General features: G+C 44.3%; 1 protein-coding gene across 1 annotated transcript in view; it reads left to right on the top strand.

Annotated features, from left to right (window-relative positions):
• LOC109944202 (uncharacterized) overlaps nucleotides 1-2,498 on the top strand; it is a 91,681-nt gene extending 89,183 nt beyond the window's left edge. Inside the window, exons 2-3 of the mRNA XM_020548890.1 lie at nucleotides 1,883-2,189; nucleotides 2,291-2,498. Of these exons, the coding sequence (XP_020404479.1) occupies nucleotides 1,883-2,189; nucleotides 2,291-2,498 (515 nt within the window). The remainder of the gene's footprint in view (nucleotides 1-1,882; nucleotides 2,190-2,290) is intronic.
• Nucleotides 2,499-18,245: the final 15,747 nt, after the last annotated feature.

Genomic DNA, 18,245 nt, shown 5'->3' with positions numbered 1-18,245 from the left:
AATCTATAGTTTAGGGTGCTAAATTTAGATAACTACTGGATTTGCTCTTACACATGTGTTTGGTTTGTAGCTTCTACTGCTACATAGGTCCCACTCGTCGATGAACTATAAAAGTGTGGAAAATTTCTCTTGTACATGCCAAGCTGCAAAGCAGAATTTGAGCACCAACCTTAGAAAATTCTGATAAAAATTTGTGGCAATTGTTGGCACCTTAAACATGCAAACAAACACTTATCTAAAATGAGCCATCGCTAGAAATACAACTATTTTCTGCGTGAAGCATGCATTTTTCGAGTTGTGAACTTGTGCTACTGTTGTAGCTATTCGGACTCATGTTCACTTTGGATTAAAGCCAGTTGTTCCAACTGTTGCAACTACAACCTATAAAGATAAAACATTGTAGAAGCGGTAGAAGTCGGTACGTATTAAAGGCAACTCTTCTCTAATTAAAAAATTGCTACTTTTTTAACCGTATAATTTATGATTTGTGGACAACAATTTATAGAAATGACTATCTATAATTTTCAATTTATGTAAAACATCTAAAACCCTCCATTGTAGAAATAAATGCAAAATCGAGGTTTCCATTGCAGAGGCATACATACTAGAGGAGGTGTCAAACTTCACAACAACTTACTATGGTGACAAACTGCCGAGCGTGCATAATCCACCCCCTCGTTACAATGATGACGGCAATGAATCGAACCTCAGCATTTTTTGAGGGCAACTCAGAAGCGCAAGTGGTTCGACCACCAAGAAACTAAGACATGAAGAGTGGCGCCATATCATGCTATATGTATTGACCAATCTTGAAGAGGTGACGTCATACATGAAGCAATTTCTTCATGAATTATGGCGTCGATCAAGGGACTCAACTCCACAAGAATATGATACCCTTCTTAGAAAGCATGCGGGAAATGGATTGCCCGCTTTCATTTCCTGGTTCAAACGTAAGGTATGTAACATTTGAAGTTGCTCTTACGTGTGAATAATATAACAATCTAGCGTGTTTGAACTTGCAGGGCCAAAGATGAGTGCCGAGTTGAGACAAGTAGCCGATGGCTTTGCCTATAGGGTCAGGAAATTTTCTAGGTATGACGTCAGTGGATACTGTTTTTGCATAACAAGCTACGAGCAAAGTCGGCCCAATCGAAAAACCACATGTTCTAGAGTCTTTACGCCTGGTCTTGAGAAGGTCGAGTATTATGGAAGAATTGAAGAAATATATGAACTCAATTTTCATGGTTCGAAACCTCTTACTCCAGTGATATTTAAATCTCATTGGTTTGACCCTAAAGTGACGAGACGGACACATTCTAATCTTACTCCAGTGATATTCAAATGTTGGTACCTTACCAGGAGACGATGTCTATATCATGGCCCAATAGGCCACACAAGTGTATTATCTCCCATATGGGTGCCAAATGAAAGAACATTTTAAGGGTTGGGATGTTGTGTACAAGGTATCACCGCACCGAAAATTACCTATTCCAAACGATGAAGATTATAACTTAGACCCGGACACATATGATGGAGAGCTCTTCCAAGAAGATGCGCTAGAAGGGCGATTTCAGATAGACTTAACTGAAGCTATCGGAATGGGAGTAGATATTGAAAATGGTTGTTGATGAGAAGGATGATGAGGTGCAAAATGAGAATGACTTAGAAATACTTGAAGGCTATGACATTAATAGCGAACTTGCGCCTTCAAATGGTGTTAACTATGAAATGGTTGATAGTGTTGATGAGACTTATGATCCGGCTAACCCGGACACTTATGAAGATTATTTTTAATCAATATAATGCTATATTTTATTTATTTCGAATATGTTTCTAAATACATATTTTTTATCTGAACTTATTTGCTTACACTTAATTGTAGGTTGTTGGACAAAGATGGTGGGCGGTGGGAGAAGGACGAGGAGGGGGAGGGGGAGCACCCGTAGGATGGAGGAGGAGGCGCAGCAGGACGACGTCGTACAACAGGAGGTGGAGCAGCAGGTCGCTATCCATGTGGCGCAGCTAAACGTCGATGTAGCGCAGCGGGATGACGATGATGACGCTCAATGGGACGTCTCAGGTTCTGGTGCCTCAGGTTCGAGGAACGTCTGCTTACAAGGTCCTACGATTCTCCCTCAGCGACCCATACTTAGTGACATGCGCCCGCTGAATCGAACCGATGGGGAGAAGTATGCAACTTTAGTTGTTGTCGCTGCTTTTTCATATTATATATTTAAATTCATAATAGAATCTAATACTTTTTCTTTATCATTTGGATAGGTCTTGCAAGGTTGTGGAGAATGCAGGGGGGTCACGACTGCCGCTCCAACGACATCCTCGGCCATCTGTGTAGGGAACACTTCCCTAGACATGTTGAGTACGCTGGAGTGACAAGCCCAGCCCACACCTTCGACCACTACACCGTCACCTCCGATGGAGTAGACCAGGATGGCAGGGAATTCAACAACAAGGTGGATCAGATGAAGCAAGAGATATAGGTAAATCTTCGTTGCACTATATTGTTTAATACATCGCATTTGTTGCACATTCTTGAAATAATATATGGATACATCATCTTTGTATGTAGGATTTCTTCAGATGCAAGGTTGGAACGAGGCCAGGGCAGATGTGGTGGCTACCATGAGCTGTAAGAAGCTCATCGTGGACATGCACTATGAGGCACGCATCCAGGCCATCATCACTTACCACGGCTTCGTCCTTGGGGAGAAGGTGAGCAAGAAGGATGCGCGAACCATGTCTTTGACTCGGGACCAGTACTTACAGGTAAATACAGAACTTTAATATTTGTATTAAATATGTTAATTTTATGTTCTGATAAGCCGTGTACTTATTTTTTGTAGATGATTCCTTATTGGTGTGCCACACATCCTCAGTGCTGGGAGCATATGATGTAGAGGTGGTGCTCGCCAGAGTGGGACGTGGCGCACAACGCTAGCCGGGAACGGCGTCTGATGATGCAAGGTCCCTCCCACCACCAAGGCAGCCACATCCTCCGCAAATACGTAGAAGCATGGGTACACACTCTTTTTTATTTAGGTATATAACTTTCGATTAAGCATGATTTCTAACCATCTTGTTGGTTTTCTCATAGTCGGCGTCACATGGTGGCCAGCCTTGCTTTACCTTCTCGGCATATGCTATGGCCCACAAGGGCAAAGCGACGTCCAACGTCACTATAACCCGGAGGATGGGCCCAAGGCGTACAACAACCTCACCACCTATAGCCGCCTCAGTGAGTACACCGCCATGGCCAAGGAGGTCCATGGGCCAGATTATGATCTGAGAACCGAGGACATCGACGAAGATGTCCTCATGAGGGTCGAAGGAGGCAAGAGGCATGGGCGGTATTGGATTGCCGATAGGGCAATCAACTCATCCTCCACTCCCACTCTGTCTCAGGTGCGAGCAAGGAGCACGAGTGGGAGCCCAGCCGTCACACCTGGTTTTGGAAGGCAAACCGAATGCGAACTATGTACAAGCTAGAACTAGAAACTCACGTACACAATGATTACATAGTTGGACATCATCACACATTGCTCAAAATAAATAGTGGAAATAGTACTTTATTACATCAAGATGTCCAAGACATCCATAGAGTCATTAACTTGACATAGTCATTAACATAATCAAAATGTGGAATACGAAACGTAGCAGATAAGTCCTTCACATGCAGCTGACTGGGGAGTTTGCCACTAAACACGACTAGAACTCATCGTAGTCCTAAAACTCTTCAAAGTCCTCCATGTTGTCTTCATCTCCTCCTGAGCACTGATTGCAATGGGAACAACCTGGAGTTGGGGGTTTTAAAGCAAGGGTGAGTACACATCAACGTACTCGACAAATGTCCTGTTTGGCTAAAGTGGACTAGCTGTATGTGGGGTTAAGGTAAAAGCAGTTGCTTTTAGTTGGTCAGGTATTTATTACTAGTAGTAAGCCAAGTTTTAGTAATAAACCCAGTTATTACCCAAAAGTACTCCCTCCAAGAGGAGATACCAGAAACCACAGATATGATTATCACCAGTTACCATTATCATAAAAGTATGCAAAATTAATCAGATCAAAGAGGATCCCAAGGCTGCTCTTAACCGTGAGCACGACTAATATACCAGTTTCTAACACTTTGCAGAGGTTGCACACTTTACCCACGAGTCGTAATCCCTTCCCAGTCTGGGTTTGCAAGACCCAATATTCACTACCGAGGTGAATGGCCAGGGATACACTACATAGCCTTTACAAAGATTCCCCTGGTGTGCAGTTGCTCGTTAGGTTTCGCCGGTCGTACAAACACAGTACCCCTCCCTAAGATGGGTGACTAACAAAACCAAATCAAATGAACCTCAACACCCACCCTTAGCAGAGCAAGCACTGTGCCCCGACCCCCATTGACGGCCCTCCGGCACAGCCAACTACACCCTCAAGTTCATCTAATTAATCAGCTAAGGCATCCCATTCCACCCTCATGGTTGTACTGTTATCCCGGGTGGTCTCTCAACGAATAGGTCCTTACAAAGAGGTACTCATGAAACAGCCTGAGTCCCCTAAAGTATCACAGTTCATCATCATAGTCAAGATATCATCATCGTATCATAAATATTCTCATCATGTTCATTGATTAAATTAAAGCAATAGCATGAAGCCAACCATAATAACCCAAAAGGGTAATCAAGGACAAGGTAAATACAAACTAGTCAATCCTTAGGTTTCAATTAAATAATGCGGGACAGTGAGTTATAAAGTAAGTAGGACATAATGAGTCAGAGGACACTTGCCTTCACCAGGTTGTTGCTCAGGGAAGTCTCCGGCAACACACTCAGGAACGACGGACTACTCGTTGTCTATGCAAAGCAATCATGCATTCAACACATTGGGAAATGACAAATAAACAGTACACCAAACATGTACAATCAAGTGAACACAAATTGAAACAAAGAGTATAAACACAAGAGTGAACTCTAGGTTTTAGGGTGGGCAATTACACTAAGAGGTTTGTGGTTCCCTAAGTACTGCCTATCTCGGGGATCACCTAACTTAATTTCATTTATCTTAATGAATTACTAAAATTATACCAGGGATGGGTTGATACATTACATGAGATTACTTTCACAAAGTTGACCATCTAACTATTCATTAGGGTTTACTTTTTATTTTTCCTATTATTAAATAACCCATCACTTTAAATCAACCTATAGTCTAGACATAAAATTAATACATGCAGATAGTGAAATATAATAATTCAAACAGATGGAGAGTAATCTTATGAACATTTTGAGATTTGAATCAGCCAATTTGGAATTCATATGCAAAAGATATGAAATAAACAAGTTTTGGAAATCAAAATACCAAATTAGGCCTATTTCTATGATAAAATAAAAGGTCAGGGGCTTCTCTGCAAAATTCTAGGGGTCTGCGCGCAAAACAAAGGGACGGTGGGTTGATATCCAGAAAGCCAAGGGGGGTTTAACAAGTTTTCCAGATGAACGGATACCGGGTGATCTCGACTGCCCGATCGCAGATCAACGGCTGGGATTAGATTCGAGCGCGCGGACGAGCGCTGACAGGAGGGCCATGGAGGTCCATGAATGGGGAGGGACGATGGGCTGACCAGTCGGGCCCAGCGCCAGGGGGCGCAGGCAACTGATGGGTGGGGCCTGTTGTTCACTTGTTCTCAACTGTTTCATATCAAGAACAAGGCAACACATTTGTTATATGTTAAAGAACCTTCATCCTTCGAAACATTATTCCCTCTCGGGTATATAATGAATCTTAGACAAAGGTTATGAATAACAAATTCTTATCATTCATAAATATAAAAATTTACTTACAGGATGTGAAATCAAGCCACACATTTATTTCATAATGAAGATATAAATATTATCAAAGATGATATTATATTGATACCTTCGGCTTGCTCAAAGGTAATGACGCGAGAGCAATTACAATCTAGCGCAAACAGTATGGGAGTACTGTTCATCTATTTATAGGCAATCGTTTAACTTTGTGCGTTATTACATTCATGCCCTCAACAATTACATATAGGGTTTACAAATGTCATAGGAACAGCATTGTCATTTGTATTCAATAACTTGAACAACACCTTCTCCCTACATCGTCTTCCTGCTTTGCCATGACGAAGCTTGCTTCGTCGTGCTTCTCTTGAGTTATGTCGAAGCTTTCTTGGTAACGAAGTTCCTGTAATACTTAATAATATGCTGAAAACAAATAGTTACCGTGTTTTTGAGGACTTCGGAAGACGAAGGCCCCCAACAGTAGCCCCTCGCAGTATTAGTTTGTTTCTTTGTAACAAATTCAGACTGTGAAATGAATGAAGGCCTTTAGCCAAAGGTCTGAAAAAACACCTTCCCTTCGCTAGAATAGCGAAACCTCCTGTATTGTGGGACCCATCGTGCAGTGGTTCTTTGCATATATATATGAGGGTCTGCGCTAAAAATATTTTCCGTGCTATCAAGCTTACATTGGGTTTGTCGTTTTGGCTTTCTATTTCTGTAACTGCAATTGCTTTGGAGCTTCGACTTTTTGTTTCATTCGACTCTAAGATGGTCAAAGAGAAGAAAAGTGTGGATCCTGCACTCGCTAGTTTCTATGAAGCCATGGAGAGGACCAATGTTGAGGAAATTACTGATGAGATGTTAGCTAGGCTGTTTGAAGGTTCTAGTGACAGCGAGAATTTTGATGTGGAAAATGACAACGATGACGTCGAAGACAGGCCGTGGAGGCCAAGTCACGTTGTATTTGGAAAATCTACTATGAAGAGAGGATAGATTGAAGCAATGAAAGGTAAATATTTTTGTGACACAACTATAGTGAGGGTCGGGGGAGAGAATACTGTTCCTCTTCCTGAAGCATATGAAGTGGTTGTTTTTAAGAGTTTTATGAAGGTTGGCTTTCGATTTCCTCTGTATAAAATTCTTGTTGAAGTACTTAAAAGATTCGAGATATATCTTCATCAACTCACCCCCGAAGCCTTGATCAAAATCAGGGTTTTCATCTGGGCAATGAGGAGCCTAGAGTTGGAACCGGACGCCGATTGTTTCTGTAATATACATGAATTGTCTTACCAGACGAAGGCAATGGGGAACGAACAATATCACAACAATTTTGGTTGCCATTCTTTCCTGTACCGCTCTGATGCAAGACACCCTGTTCCCACGTTTCACAACAAATGGCTAGGATCTTGGATGAAGCAATGGTTCTATTTTAAGAATGATTTGGTTGAGAGGGAAGATGTAAAAGATATAATTCAGCGTCCAATACGATCTTGCTTCAGCATCCGAAGGCCTTCGATCATGAATAGTGATAGGGCTCAAGCTTGCTTGGTGGCCTTCAACACTTTGTGCAGTTATATTAGCACCAGGGACTTGATTCAAGAACACATAGCTTCCAAAGTATGGCCCCTTGTTAACGAATGGGAAATGTCGAAGGAGATCACTAATAGCTCAAGAGAAGGTGGCCTTGTTTATTTGAAATATACATACCGCTACAGGAGTCAGTTTGGGGAGCCAGATGACGAACGGATCGAGGCTATTGAGGCGACCGCTGATGATCTGTTGGGGGCATATACGAAGGCTGAAGACGAAGCCAAGAATATTGCCTTCAGTGCCCTCGGAAAGAAAAGGCTAAATAGAGTGTTTGACGTTATTGGTTTTGTGTACCCTGATTACTGCTTTCCAGCTCGGAAACAAGGGATGAAGAGGAGGATTGCATCTACTTCCCCTTCTACTGCGCCGAAACCCAAAAGAATGAAGATTGTAACTCATCGGCCAAAGTCTTATTTTTTAGAGAGGGCTGCTGCACTGCCTGCTGTAGAAGGTTCAAAGATGGAAGCTGTTAAATCAGTCAAAGCTACTCTCCCAGCTCTAGAGGGAAAACCCGCTGCGGCAGCTAAAGCTACCATCGTTGAACTAGAGAAGTCAAAATCAGAGAGTTTGAAAAGTGACCAGCTGCCGAAGCTGCAGATTTCTCTAGTACTACCAGAGTTGACAAGGACAGTAACTATTCCAGCGGCGACTCCTAGAAAAGGGAGGAGAATGGCCAGCGTTCTAGACGTTGTTCTGAAACCTTCGAAGGTGGCTACTCCTACTGGGGTTTCAGAAGACGAAGTTGAAGAACTGGGAGAGGTTGTCGCTGCAAGCGCTACTCCTACTTGCGCTAAGGCCGGTTCTTCAAAGACTGGGCCAATATAGCAAGTAAAGGAAAGTTTGCCAGAGAAGTTAACACTATCGATACCCGAAGCGGCGTCGACCGAAGATCTTGATTTTATTATCCGTCACTCTTTGGGAAAACAGCTGAGACAGAGGCAAATTGTCAAGGGCCAACATTATGCCAAGGAACTGAAGTGTCCTTGAGAAACTTTGGTGTATGAAGGAGATGAAGAAAACAACTTTCTATACTGTCTTCCTGACAGCAAGGAGATCGATGTCTGCCAAGAGATGATGGACAAGATGGGTTATCCGAAGCTTGAGCTTGGGCTATCCTTAATGCCGAAGGATCATTTGGCAGACAGCTTAACATACAATAGTCTGAAGGTTTGTGTTTACTATCCCTCTCCATGTTTTGGTAACCATTTCTAGTATATTTTTTGCTCAATTTAACATACATTTCTCTTATTATGAGGGCCTTATTTTAAGCAAAGCTCTAAAAGCCCAAAAGGATTGCGAAGATGAGAGCACAAAGATAGCCTTCAGGAATTTATGCTCAGAAATTATAACTCTTCGGAATGAAGCTCTAGAAAAATATAAAATTCTTCTTTCTTTGGTCGAAAGATTACAAACAAGTGAAGCTAATTCAGCCAAACTTTTTGAAGTGGACGAAAGTATTCTAAAATTTTAGAAAGAGAAAGAAGCAGATGCAAAACGCATAGCTGATATAGAATATGCTTTATCCATTCAAGTGGAATTACACAGATCTGAAGTAGCAGGACTGAAGAAGAAGCTTGATGAAGTTACTAAAAACTTCAACGTGGAGCAAGCAAAACGTGGGATATCCGATACCGAACCGTTGAGGGTTCAAAAGAATGTTGGGGAACTTCGTTAGGCGAAGGAGGAGTGCTATAACGTTGCTATGAAATGCTCAAACAAGTTGAAAAATGCTTTTGTTAGTGTTGGTGCATTCTCAGCTGAGCAGAATTTCATTTGTGGTGGCCCCGAGGGTGTAATCAAGTGGATTGAGGGCAAAGTCGAAGCATTTGACGAAGTCCTAACTGGCAGGGGAGACTTTTGTGCATGCGTAGGGACTCAGGGGGACTATATCATTACTAGAAAAAACTGGCTGTGAACATGCCAAGGCTGTAATTCAGCCAGACTTTTCAGTTTCAGCGACTGACATCAAGGAGCCGTCAGCCAAAGCTATCACCCTCAGTGGAAAATTTTATTCTGAAGTGTGGATGAATGGTGGTCAAGAGATGGCAGACGAAGCCATCAGACAAAATGAAGAAGAGTCTCATATTATCTTAGAAGAGGCAAGAAAAACTGAAGAGGACGCTGAGCGTGAAAGATGTATAGGTACGTTTGTCATTTTTTTAACTTCGTAAATATGTTAGCTTCGTATCTGACAGAAGTTTGTAATCTGGTGTAGCTAAGTTGTCTCCTCCTCCGGAGCTATATAATCCTAACGCCGATCCAGCCCTGAAAGGCACTCTTGATGAAAGCAGAATAACAAATGCAGCAATTGACGAAGCTGTGGATAGACTTCTAAATGAAGCTACTGAGAGAGTGCTGAAAGAGGATGATTAGGCTATGTATAAAAACACTTGTAGAATTTTTGCATGTTGGTTTCTTATGTAAAAAACAATTGCCAACTATATATCTTATAAAGTAAATAGGACATAATGGGTCAGAGGACACTTGCCTTCACCAGGTTGCTGCTCAGGGAAGTCTCCTGCAACACACTAGGGAACCTCGAACTGCGCGTTGTCTACGCAAAGCAATCATTCATTCAACACATTTGGGAAATGATAAAGGAACAGTACACCAAACATGTGCAACCAAGTGAACACAAGTTCAATAGAAGAGTACAAACTCTAGAGTGAAATCTAGGTTCTAGGGTAGACTAATACACCTAGAGGTTTGTGGTTCTCTAAGTAATGCCTATCTCAGTAGATTACATTACCTAACTACATCTACCTTAATGAATTATTTATCTAATTAAAGTTATTTCAGGGATGGGATCATATATTACATGAGATTAATTTCACAAAATTAACCACTTAACTATTCATTAGTGTTTCCTTTTTATTTTCCGTTTAATAAGTAAACCATCACTTTAAATGCACCTATAGCCTAGACATAAAATTAATACATGCAGACAGTTAAGATTATAATTTAAATAGATAGAGAATATTTTTTTGAACATTTTGCAATTTGAACCACCCAATTTGGAGTTTATATGCAAAAGATATGAAATAGACAAGTTTTGGAAATCAAAATACTAAATTAGACCTATTTCTGCGATAAAAATAAAGTCCAATGGCTTCTCTGCAAGAAACCAGGGGTTTGAGCGCAAGAAACGGGACTGCGGGTTCTATTTCTAGGAAACCGGGGGGCTCTTTAATAAAATGACCACGTGAAGGGGTACGGGGTGTCCTCAGCCATCCGATGACAGATCGACGATCAAGATCAGCCTCGAGCGCGAGCACGTGCTGACAAGCGGGCCAGGGGACGTTAGTGACGCTTGGGCGGGGCAGGCTGACCAGCCGGGCCCAACTGCAGGGGCGTGAACGAGGGCACTGACTCGAGTGGCTAGATCCCAATCGGACGGTTAGGATTAGATCTAGTTATTTAAAATAGGGTCATCTGATCTCAATCTCAGATGGACGCCTGAGATCCAACAACAAACTCGGCCTGGGTTCCTGGGTTGCCAGTGGCGGCGCCGCCCGACTCCTTGGCGGAGCTTCGCCGAAGGCGAGGGCGCGGGCACGCGGGGGCCCTGGGGCGCTGGGAAGGGAACAGGTGGGTTCGGGGTGACGAGGTGAACACAACTGCGGGCACGATACCGGCGCAGGAGCGCCAGAGGGTGGCGGTCCGTGGCGGAATGGCTCAGCTACGGCGCAGCCTTGCTCCGGTGAGCAATTGCGCACGCACAAGGGCAGGAAATGAGAAATCATGGGCATAGGGAGGTTGATTACCTTGAGAGAGGGCTCTGGGACGCTTGAACGGCAGCGGGGACACGGTGAAGCCTCGGGTCGATGGTGGCAGGGCTTCGACCGCACGGTGGAGGTCCGGTGAGCACGAGAAGATAGAGATAGAGGGGGAGGAGATGAACCGAGGGGTGTCCCGAGTTGCTGGCGTTGAGGCGGAGCTCACCGGAGCAACGAACATGGCGGGGACTCGACGGCGGCCGCAGAACGGGCCTGAGACCACGGCGGACGGCAGTGGAGCTCCTCAGGTGCATGCGTGGTGCGAGGCGGGTGCTGGGGTGTTGTGAGTGCGCGAGTGAAGGAGGAGGGAGAGAGTGGGGTGTGGGTAGCTAGAAAAGGCCGGGGTGGGGGCGGGCGCGGTCTCGGCGTGCATCGTGGGCGCGGAGTCCACGACGACGCGCGGGTCGTGCGTGCGGGCGGTTCGGGAGGGACGGGTCCAACAGGCGGGGCCCACGGACCAGCAAGAGCGGGTGCGCAAACGGGTGGTTAGCACTAACGGATGGGTCCCACTGCACAGAGAGGGAACGGGACGCGCGCGAGGGGGATTGGCGCCGATAGGTCGGCCCCACCGGGCAGAGGGAGAGGGGGAGCGGGGATACGCGGACGTGAGTCAGCACCGACCCCCCTCGCGCGAGGGCGAGGCTGGCTGGGCTGGACTGGGCCGACTTGGGCTGAAATAGGTTTTCCTTGTTCTTCTGAATTTTTAATTCATTTTCTTTTTATTTTCTCTATGGATTTTAAATCAAATCAAACCACAATTCACATTGAAATATTTCAAACATGTGCATCAACGAAAAACAAAGTCTAAGCTCAGCATGATGCAAACATTCATATCTCCCCTAAGTTTTAATATTCCAAAAAAATCATATATCTCCCACATATTTAACCCAAAATCCTATTAAAGAGAATAGAAAAGAAAATATATAGAGGTGAGAAAAAAGTAACACTTGAATTTGCTAGGTATTAGAGAATAAATTTTATACCCCAAATTCAGGGTGTTACAGTCACTTGGCGCTGTGACGACGACTTTTCTTTGTCGAGTACCAGTTAGCTCTCGGCAAAGACTTTGGTGAGTGCCCGACAAAAAATACTCGGCAAAGAAGCCGTTGCCGATGTATAGTTCACCAAGTCCTCTTTGCCGAGAGTAACACTGGACAAAGAGTTGTCGAGTGTTTCCCGGCAAAGCAGTTGTGTCCGGTAGTGAATATTTGATCGGCATAAATGCTACAACAACAAATTGTTAGGACACAAGATACTAGTTTTTATCATACATCTTGTTCGCTTGGCTTTAATTCGTACCGGTTTCTACTGTTTCTACAATGCTTTTGCAAAAGAAAGAAACTCAATCTCGGTGAATTGCAAATAATGCCTTCAGTATATTTCCCATGCATCGCAATCTCCTAGACAGGAAATGGTCACAGCGGACCGTTCACGTGTGCGGCAATGGTTAGTCGGCGGCCCTGTCGCCGATCCATATAGCTGATGATGTGTGTCTCGCCTAGAAGAAATGGCGCCTTGATTTGGTAACAAAAGCTATGGCTGATAGCGACGTAGTACGATAGTATCTGTATAGCTGATGATGTTCGTCCCCGCGCTGGCAGTTAATTAGTGGCTACACCCACGTAATCTGATTAATCTTATTAAGACTCAATTATTTGCTGGCAATCACGAAAGGCAGTGACAAAGACATACGTACCGCTCGCCCTATAATGATTTCAAGGCAAAAACTTTTATTGTCATAGGATAGGATTAGTTTTTTTTCTTTTGTAAATATTAAATAATAAGACTAAGATCTAACCACAAACATTAATTGGTTTTAAGAACCATTGTCATCAATCTAACTGTCCCCTCAAGCATGTTTCCAAAACGCTGTCAGGCATAAATAGGGGTGACAATAAGCTCTAAAGTTTAGACTTTCAATTGGTATTAGAGCTCATCACTTTATTTAGGGCCCGTTTGGCACAGCTCCAGCTCCTGATTCTAAGCGAGGATCTGGAGGAGCCGTGCCAAACGGGTATTTTTTTAAACTGATTCTCGTGTGGAGCCGAAAGATCGGGAGTCGTTTTTGTGAAAAAAGGTGGGATCTAAAAAAACCTGCTCCACCCTCCCTTAAAACAGCTCCTCAACCAACCAAATATGGACCTCCCCTTAAAGTTTGATCGAAATTACCCGCAATTGCCATTGGACAAAAACATAACGAGCCAATTTATGGATTAAACATTTGAGACCATTTTATGCACTATTATGATGGGAATATTTTATATGTTATTGTTTCATATTTTTTTCCCGTATATGCATCCTACTTATTGGTTTGTAATAAAGTTGAACTGCAAAGAGTAAAACAGACAATCGCCACAGACCACCAACTCTCAGAAGACAAGAATCAGTTTACTTGCCAAACGGTCTTAAAAATGATTCTGATTTTCTAGGAGAATCAGGAGGATCAGCTCCTCACGAGGATCAGGATCTAGAGCTAAAGAAGCAGGAGCTGGAGCTTTGCCAAACGGGCCCTTAGAGTATCACCCCGAAGTGATGTCGGAGAAAGGACCCCACAAGAGTGAGAGGGTGTCCTCAGGAGAGAAGCACAAGGAGAAGGACAAGGAATTTGTTAGCTCGGATTTCAAGTCCTACAAGAGTAAGTACGACAAGAAGGAGAAGATAAAGAAGGTTGTCTACTATAAGACTGACACATCAACATTGACATCGAGCTCGAGTAGTGACGAATCCACCTCCAAGAAGCCCCACCACCAAAAGACGATTACAACTAATTATTACCTTTCAATTATTATTGTGTTCCTCGCAATACTACTACTCCCTTACTATAGTTTTACTTAGAAAACCAACTCCTGGGTTTTTCATCTGACAGCCACACGTTCTTCATGAAGTTGCATCACTTTAAGCACCCTTCTCGATTACAACATGTGCCCCTTCGATTCCTACCGGAACCGCACTGCAGAGTTTTCAGGTCCAAACTTGGCAAAACCAGCCCTTCGGGTGCGCTGGTTGTTTTGAGGCTCAACCACTGAAACCATTGTGAGTAGCGTACTTCATACGCATACCCCAGGTCCTAGACATGTGTCCTGCTAGTCCTCGACCACAACGGCGCCATGATCCGCTCTACCACGTCCTCACCTAGTGTGTACCAAGTGTCAGTTACCACGGCTAGTCACCTAGCTTCTCTAATCCCTCGATCAAGGCCTAGCGCTCATCCTTTGCTGCTCTCAATCCATCGGAACGAACTCGCATGTCTTCACCTGCACCATCGACCACCATCCCTATACTGCACACCTACACACCACAAGCTGAGAGACATGGTTGCACATACACATAGGCCTGGGCAATCAGTTAACCGTTTTTTCGGTTCGGTTTTTCAGTTTTTTTATAAATTCGGTTTCTGGAAAACGGTAACCGAAACCTTCTGCGGAAAATCAAAAACCGAACCTTCAGTTAACCGAATTTTTCGGTTCGGTTTTCTGTTTAACCGAAAAAACCGAATACGAATAAAACTGCTCTAACTGCACAATATAATGAAATACAAATATCATGATCTGTTCATTTAAGAGCACAGTACAACAAAATACAAATGTTGTAACAATGCAATACAAATGTTCTCAGAGCAGATTCGTTCGGTTTAGAGCAAAACACAGCACATGAGCACAATACAAATGTTTGACACCACAATAGAGTAGTCAGCACAAATACACGTCTAACTGAGTCATCCATTTCTTTTAATCCATCAGAAACAATCAAGTTAAGTATATGTGCAGCACACCTCATGTGAAGAAACTTGCCCATAGCAATGCTAGTTTTTTGATTATTCATTTGTCTTTGAACATAATCAACACCAGAATCATTAGAGCTAGCGTTATCAACTGTAATTGTCATGATTTTAGTAATCCCCCATTCAACCAAACACCTCATAATGTTTTTCCAATATCATCACCTTTATGACCCTTCACTAAGAAAAAACTAATAACCTTCTTGTGCAATTTCCAATCAGAATCTATAAAATGTGCTATTACAGCCATATAACTATCTTGTTGTTGAGAAGTCCAAGCATCAGTTGTATGACAAACTCTTTCACATTGTTGCTTAAAAAAGGTTTTGAGCTTTGCTTTCTCTTCAAAGTATGTAAACACAGTGTCTCTAGTGAGGGTTCTTCTAGATGGCACATTCCAACGTGGGCAAGCAATTGACATGAACTTTCTAAAGCCTGCCTTTTCAGCACATGCAAATGGTTGCTCATCTTCAATGACCATTTCAAAAAATGCTTTTCTAATTGCTTCAGGATCAAACTTATAGATTGCAACGTTTTCACCATGAGATAATTGTAAATTGCTTTGATTTGGGTCTCTATTTTTATGAGGATTGCACATGCAAATATTAAAATGAGCACGTAGGGCAGATGTACCATTCAAATTTGGGTCACACTTGATCTCACGACTGCAATACTTGCATTTCCCTTTCTTTAAGTGTCCATCAACACAAATCTTGACAAAGTGAGACCATACTTCTGATCTAGGTGCAATCTCCTTCCTTCTCTTCGTGTTATCTTCTTTCTTTTCCTCAGAAGTGTTGACGGCGGTCGATGCTGATTCCTTGGTGGCATTTAGGACCTATATTATAGTGGCCACACAGACACAAAAACATTTGAAGCAAAAATCACTAAAAAGAAGAGAACACAGAGACAAAATCAAACCATACTTCATTAGAGGACTGCTTCGTTGGTGTTGACATAGGACTGCTGTGTGCGAATGGCGAGCCTGGTGGTGAACTGGCGAGTGGCCGACTGCACTAGCCGAACTGGCGAGTGGCGAGCCGGCTGTAGGCTGCAGGCTGCTGGGAAAGCGGTGCCGCCGTGCTGGGCTGCCGGCTGGTGCCTGGTGGACGTGGACGCTGGACGGTGGGTCGGTGGCTAACCAGCTGCGGGCTGCGGCTGGTCACTAGTGGGTGGTGGCACACAGTGCCACGGTGGCCAGCTGGCCGCCAGGCGCCTAGGCGGACAGGCGGTGGCGCGGCGCTTGGGTTGGGCGGCTTGCCTAGCTAGGGTTCGACACTTTGGCAGTGGGCAACTGGGCACTAGGCGAGTAGGCGTCTAGGCGATGGGCGATGGCGTGACCGCGTCCGCGTGAATGCGTGATGGCCTGATGGGCCGGCCGATGGGGGATGGGAATATGGGATGGCCCATGTGCTTCCGGTTTTGGTTTAAACCAAAATAAAAAACCGAACACCGAAATTAGTTCGGTTTCTGCAGATTGGTATCGGAAAAATAATCTAATTTGTTCGGTTCTAGTTTTTTCGGTTTTGGTTCCGGTTTTTTCGGTTTCGATGTTCGGTTTTCGGTTCTTATGCCCAGGCCTACATACACACAACTTGTACTTTGGTTAATCTAAGACTCACACCAAAGCACTACCCATGTTGACGATCACTCATCATCAACCCAAACCATAAGGGACAAATCAACATTGTGTTCGCACCATCGTGTGATATCCTGGCTCCTGGGATGGTGATATCTTGGCCTAAGGCTTAATAAAATTAATAGAGTACTTATATCAACAAGGTGCATCTTCTTTGTTTGGAAGCCTATCTCGAAAGAACCTCCAGGTTAAGCGTGCTTGGCTTGGAGCAATTTGGGATGGGTGACCGACTGGGAAGTTTTCTTGGGTGTGCATGACAGCATGAGTGAGGACAAAGTGCGCACAAAAGACTCATGTTGATTTGTGGGGACGATATATGATCCTACAGGGCTGGCAGAAGTAAGTACCGCTGGTACAGGGATTGGATGGGGTGTTACAAGTGGTATCAAAACCAACCCTTGCGGTTTCACGGGCGTGTGGGTTACGGGTTCGTGTATATGGCACATGGCACATGTGGGCCCGAAGTGGTCACATGGCATGGCATATGACGACACTAGACACACAGACATGGCTAAGAAGGGAGGTTTCTGGATTGGGGTTGACCAACGAGGATGTCGGTCTTCTAAGGGGGGTGGATTGTGATATCCTGACCCCTAGGATGGTGATATCCTGACCCCTAGGATGGTGAAATCCTGGCTCAAGGCTTAATAGAATTAATAGAGTACTCATATCAACAAGGTGCATCTTCTTTTTGAAAGCCTATCTCGAAAGAACCTCTAGGTTAAGCGTGCTTGGCTTGGAGCAATTTGGGATGGGTGACCGACCGGGAAGTTTCTTGGGTGTGCATGAGTGAGGACAAATTGCGCACAAAAGACTTGTGTTGGTCAATGGGGACGATATATGATCCTAGAGAGCTATCAGGAGTAAGTACCGCTGGTCCATGGACGAGGTGTTACACATCGTCACCTCTCGGTTGTGCTAGCCATTGCCTTGACGTGACAAGCCCGCCTCTCGGAAGGCATTGGTCACTTCGGGTTTGGTCCTGATGTGCTCGCGATGGTTTTAGTTGTGTTCGTCCAAGGCGCGACGGGGTAGAGGCTATTGTGAGCACGGTAATCATATCGAGGTTTCTTCTAGGTTATTAGTACTCGCATTGTGGGCTTCGAGGGTGTCAGTCATAGGCAGTCCTATACAGGGTTGTGGCTAGCCCCACTATACAGGGTGTCGAAGCTGGAGCTAGAATCTGATAGAAGTATATCATAGACCGAATCCTTGACGCGATCAGCCATCCCCACAAGACTCAAAGTTGTGGAGACCATGGAAGGGACACAATGGGAGTGCCATCATTGAGGGTGCCCTGGGGTTCGCCCCCCCTTTGGTGGGCTACGACAAGTTGATGAAGAAAAAGGAAAAGGCCCATGAATCTCCATAGGGCGGGTTAAGCCCCATGTGGATCGCAAACTGACAGCTCAACTCCTCGGGAACAGAGGGATGCAGCAAACCCCGCCATAGGTTGTACTCCTATGGAGGACCAAGTCGGAGGTCTGTGAGCTCCTCGATAATCGCAATGAGGCCATCCATTGGGAATAGTTGGGGGCCGGAGCCCTGACCAGTTCTCCCTCAGCGGTAATGACGAAATTGAGGCTCCCAAAGTGTATGGTCGCTCTGGAGACCCATGTGGTGTTGTGGTTGGCCATCAGGTACCTAATGTCGAC

The sequence above is a fragment of the Zea mays genome, chromosome 2 (assembly GCF_902167145.1).
Source record: "Zea mays cultivar B73 chromosome 2, Zm-B73-REFERENCE-NAM-5.0, whole genome shotgun sequence".
In the NCBI taxonomy this organism is placed as follows: domain Eukaryota; kingdom Viridiplantae; phylum Streptophyta; class Magnoliopsida; order Poales; family Poaceae; genus Zea; species Zea mays.
This window is presented reverse-complemented; position numbering and strand designations above follow the sequence as displayed.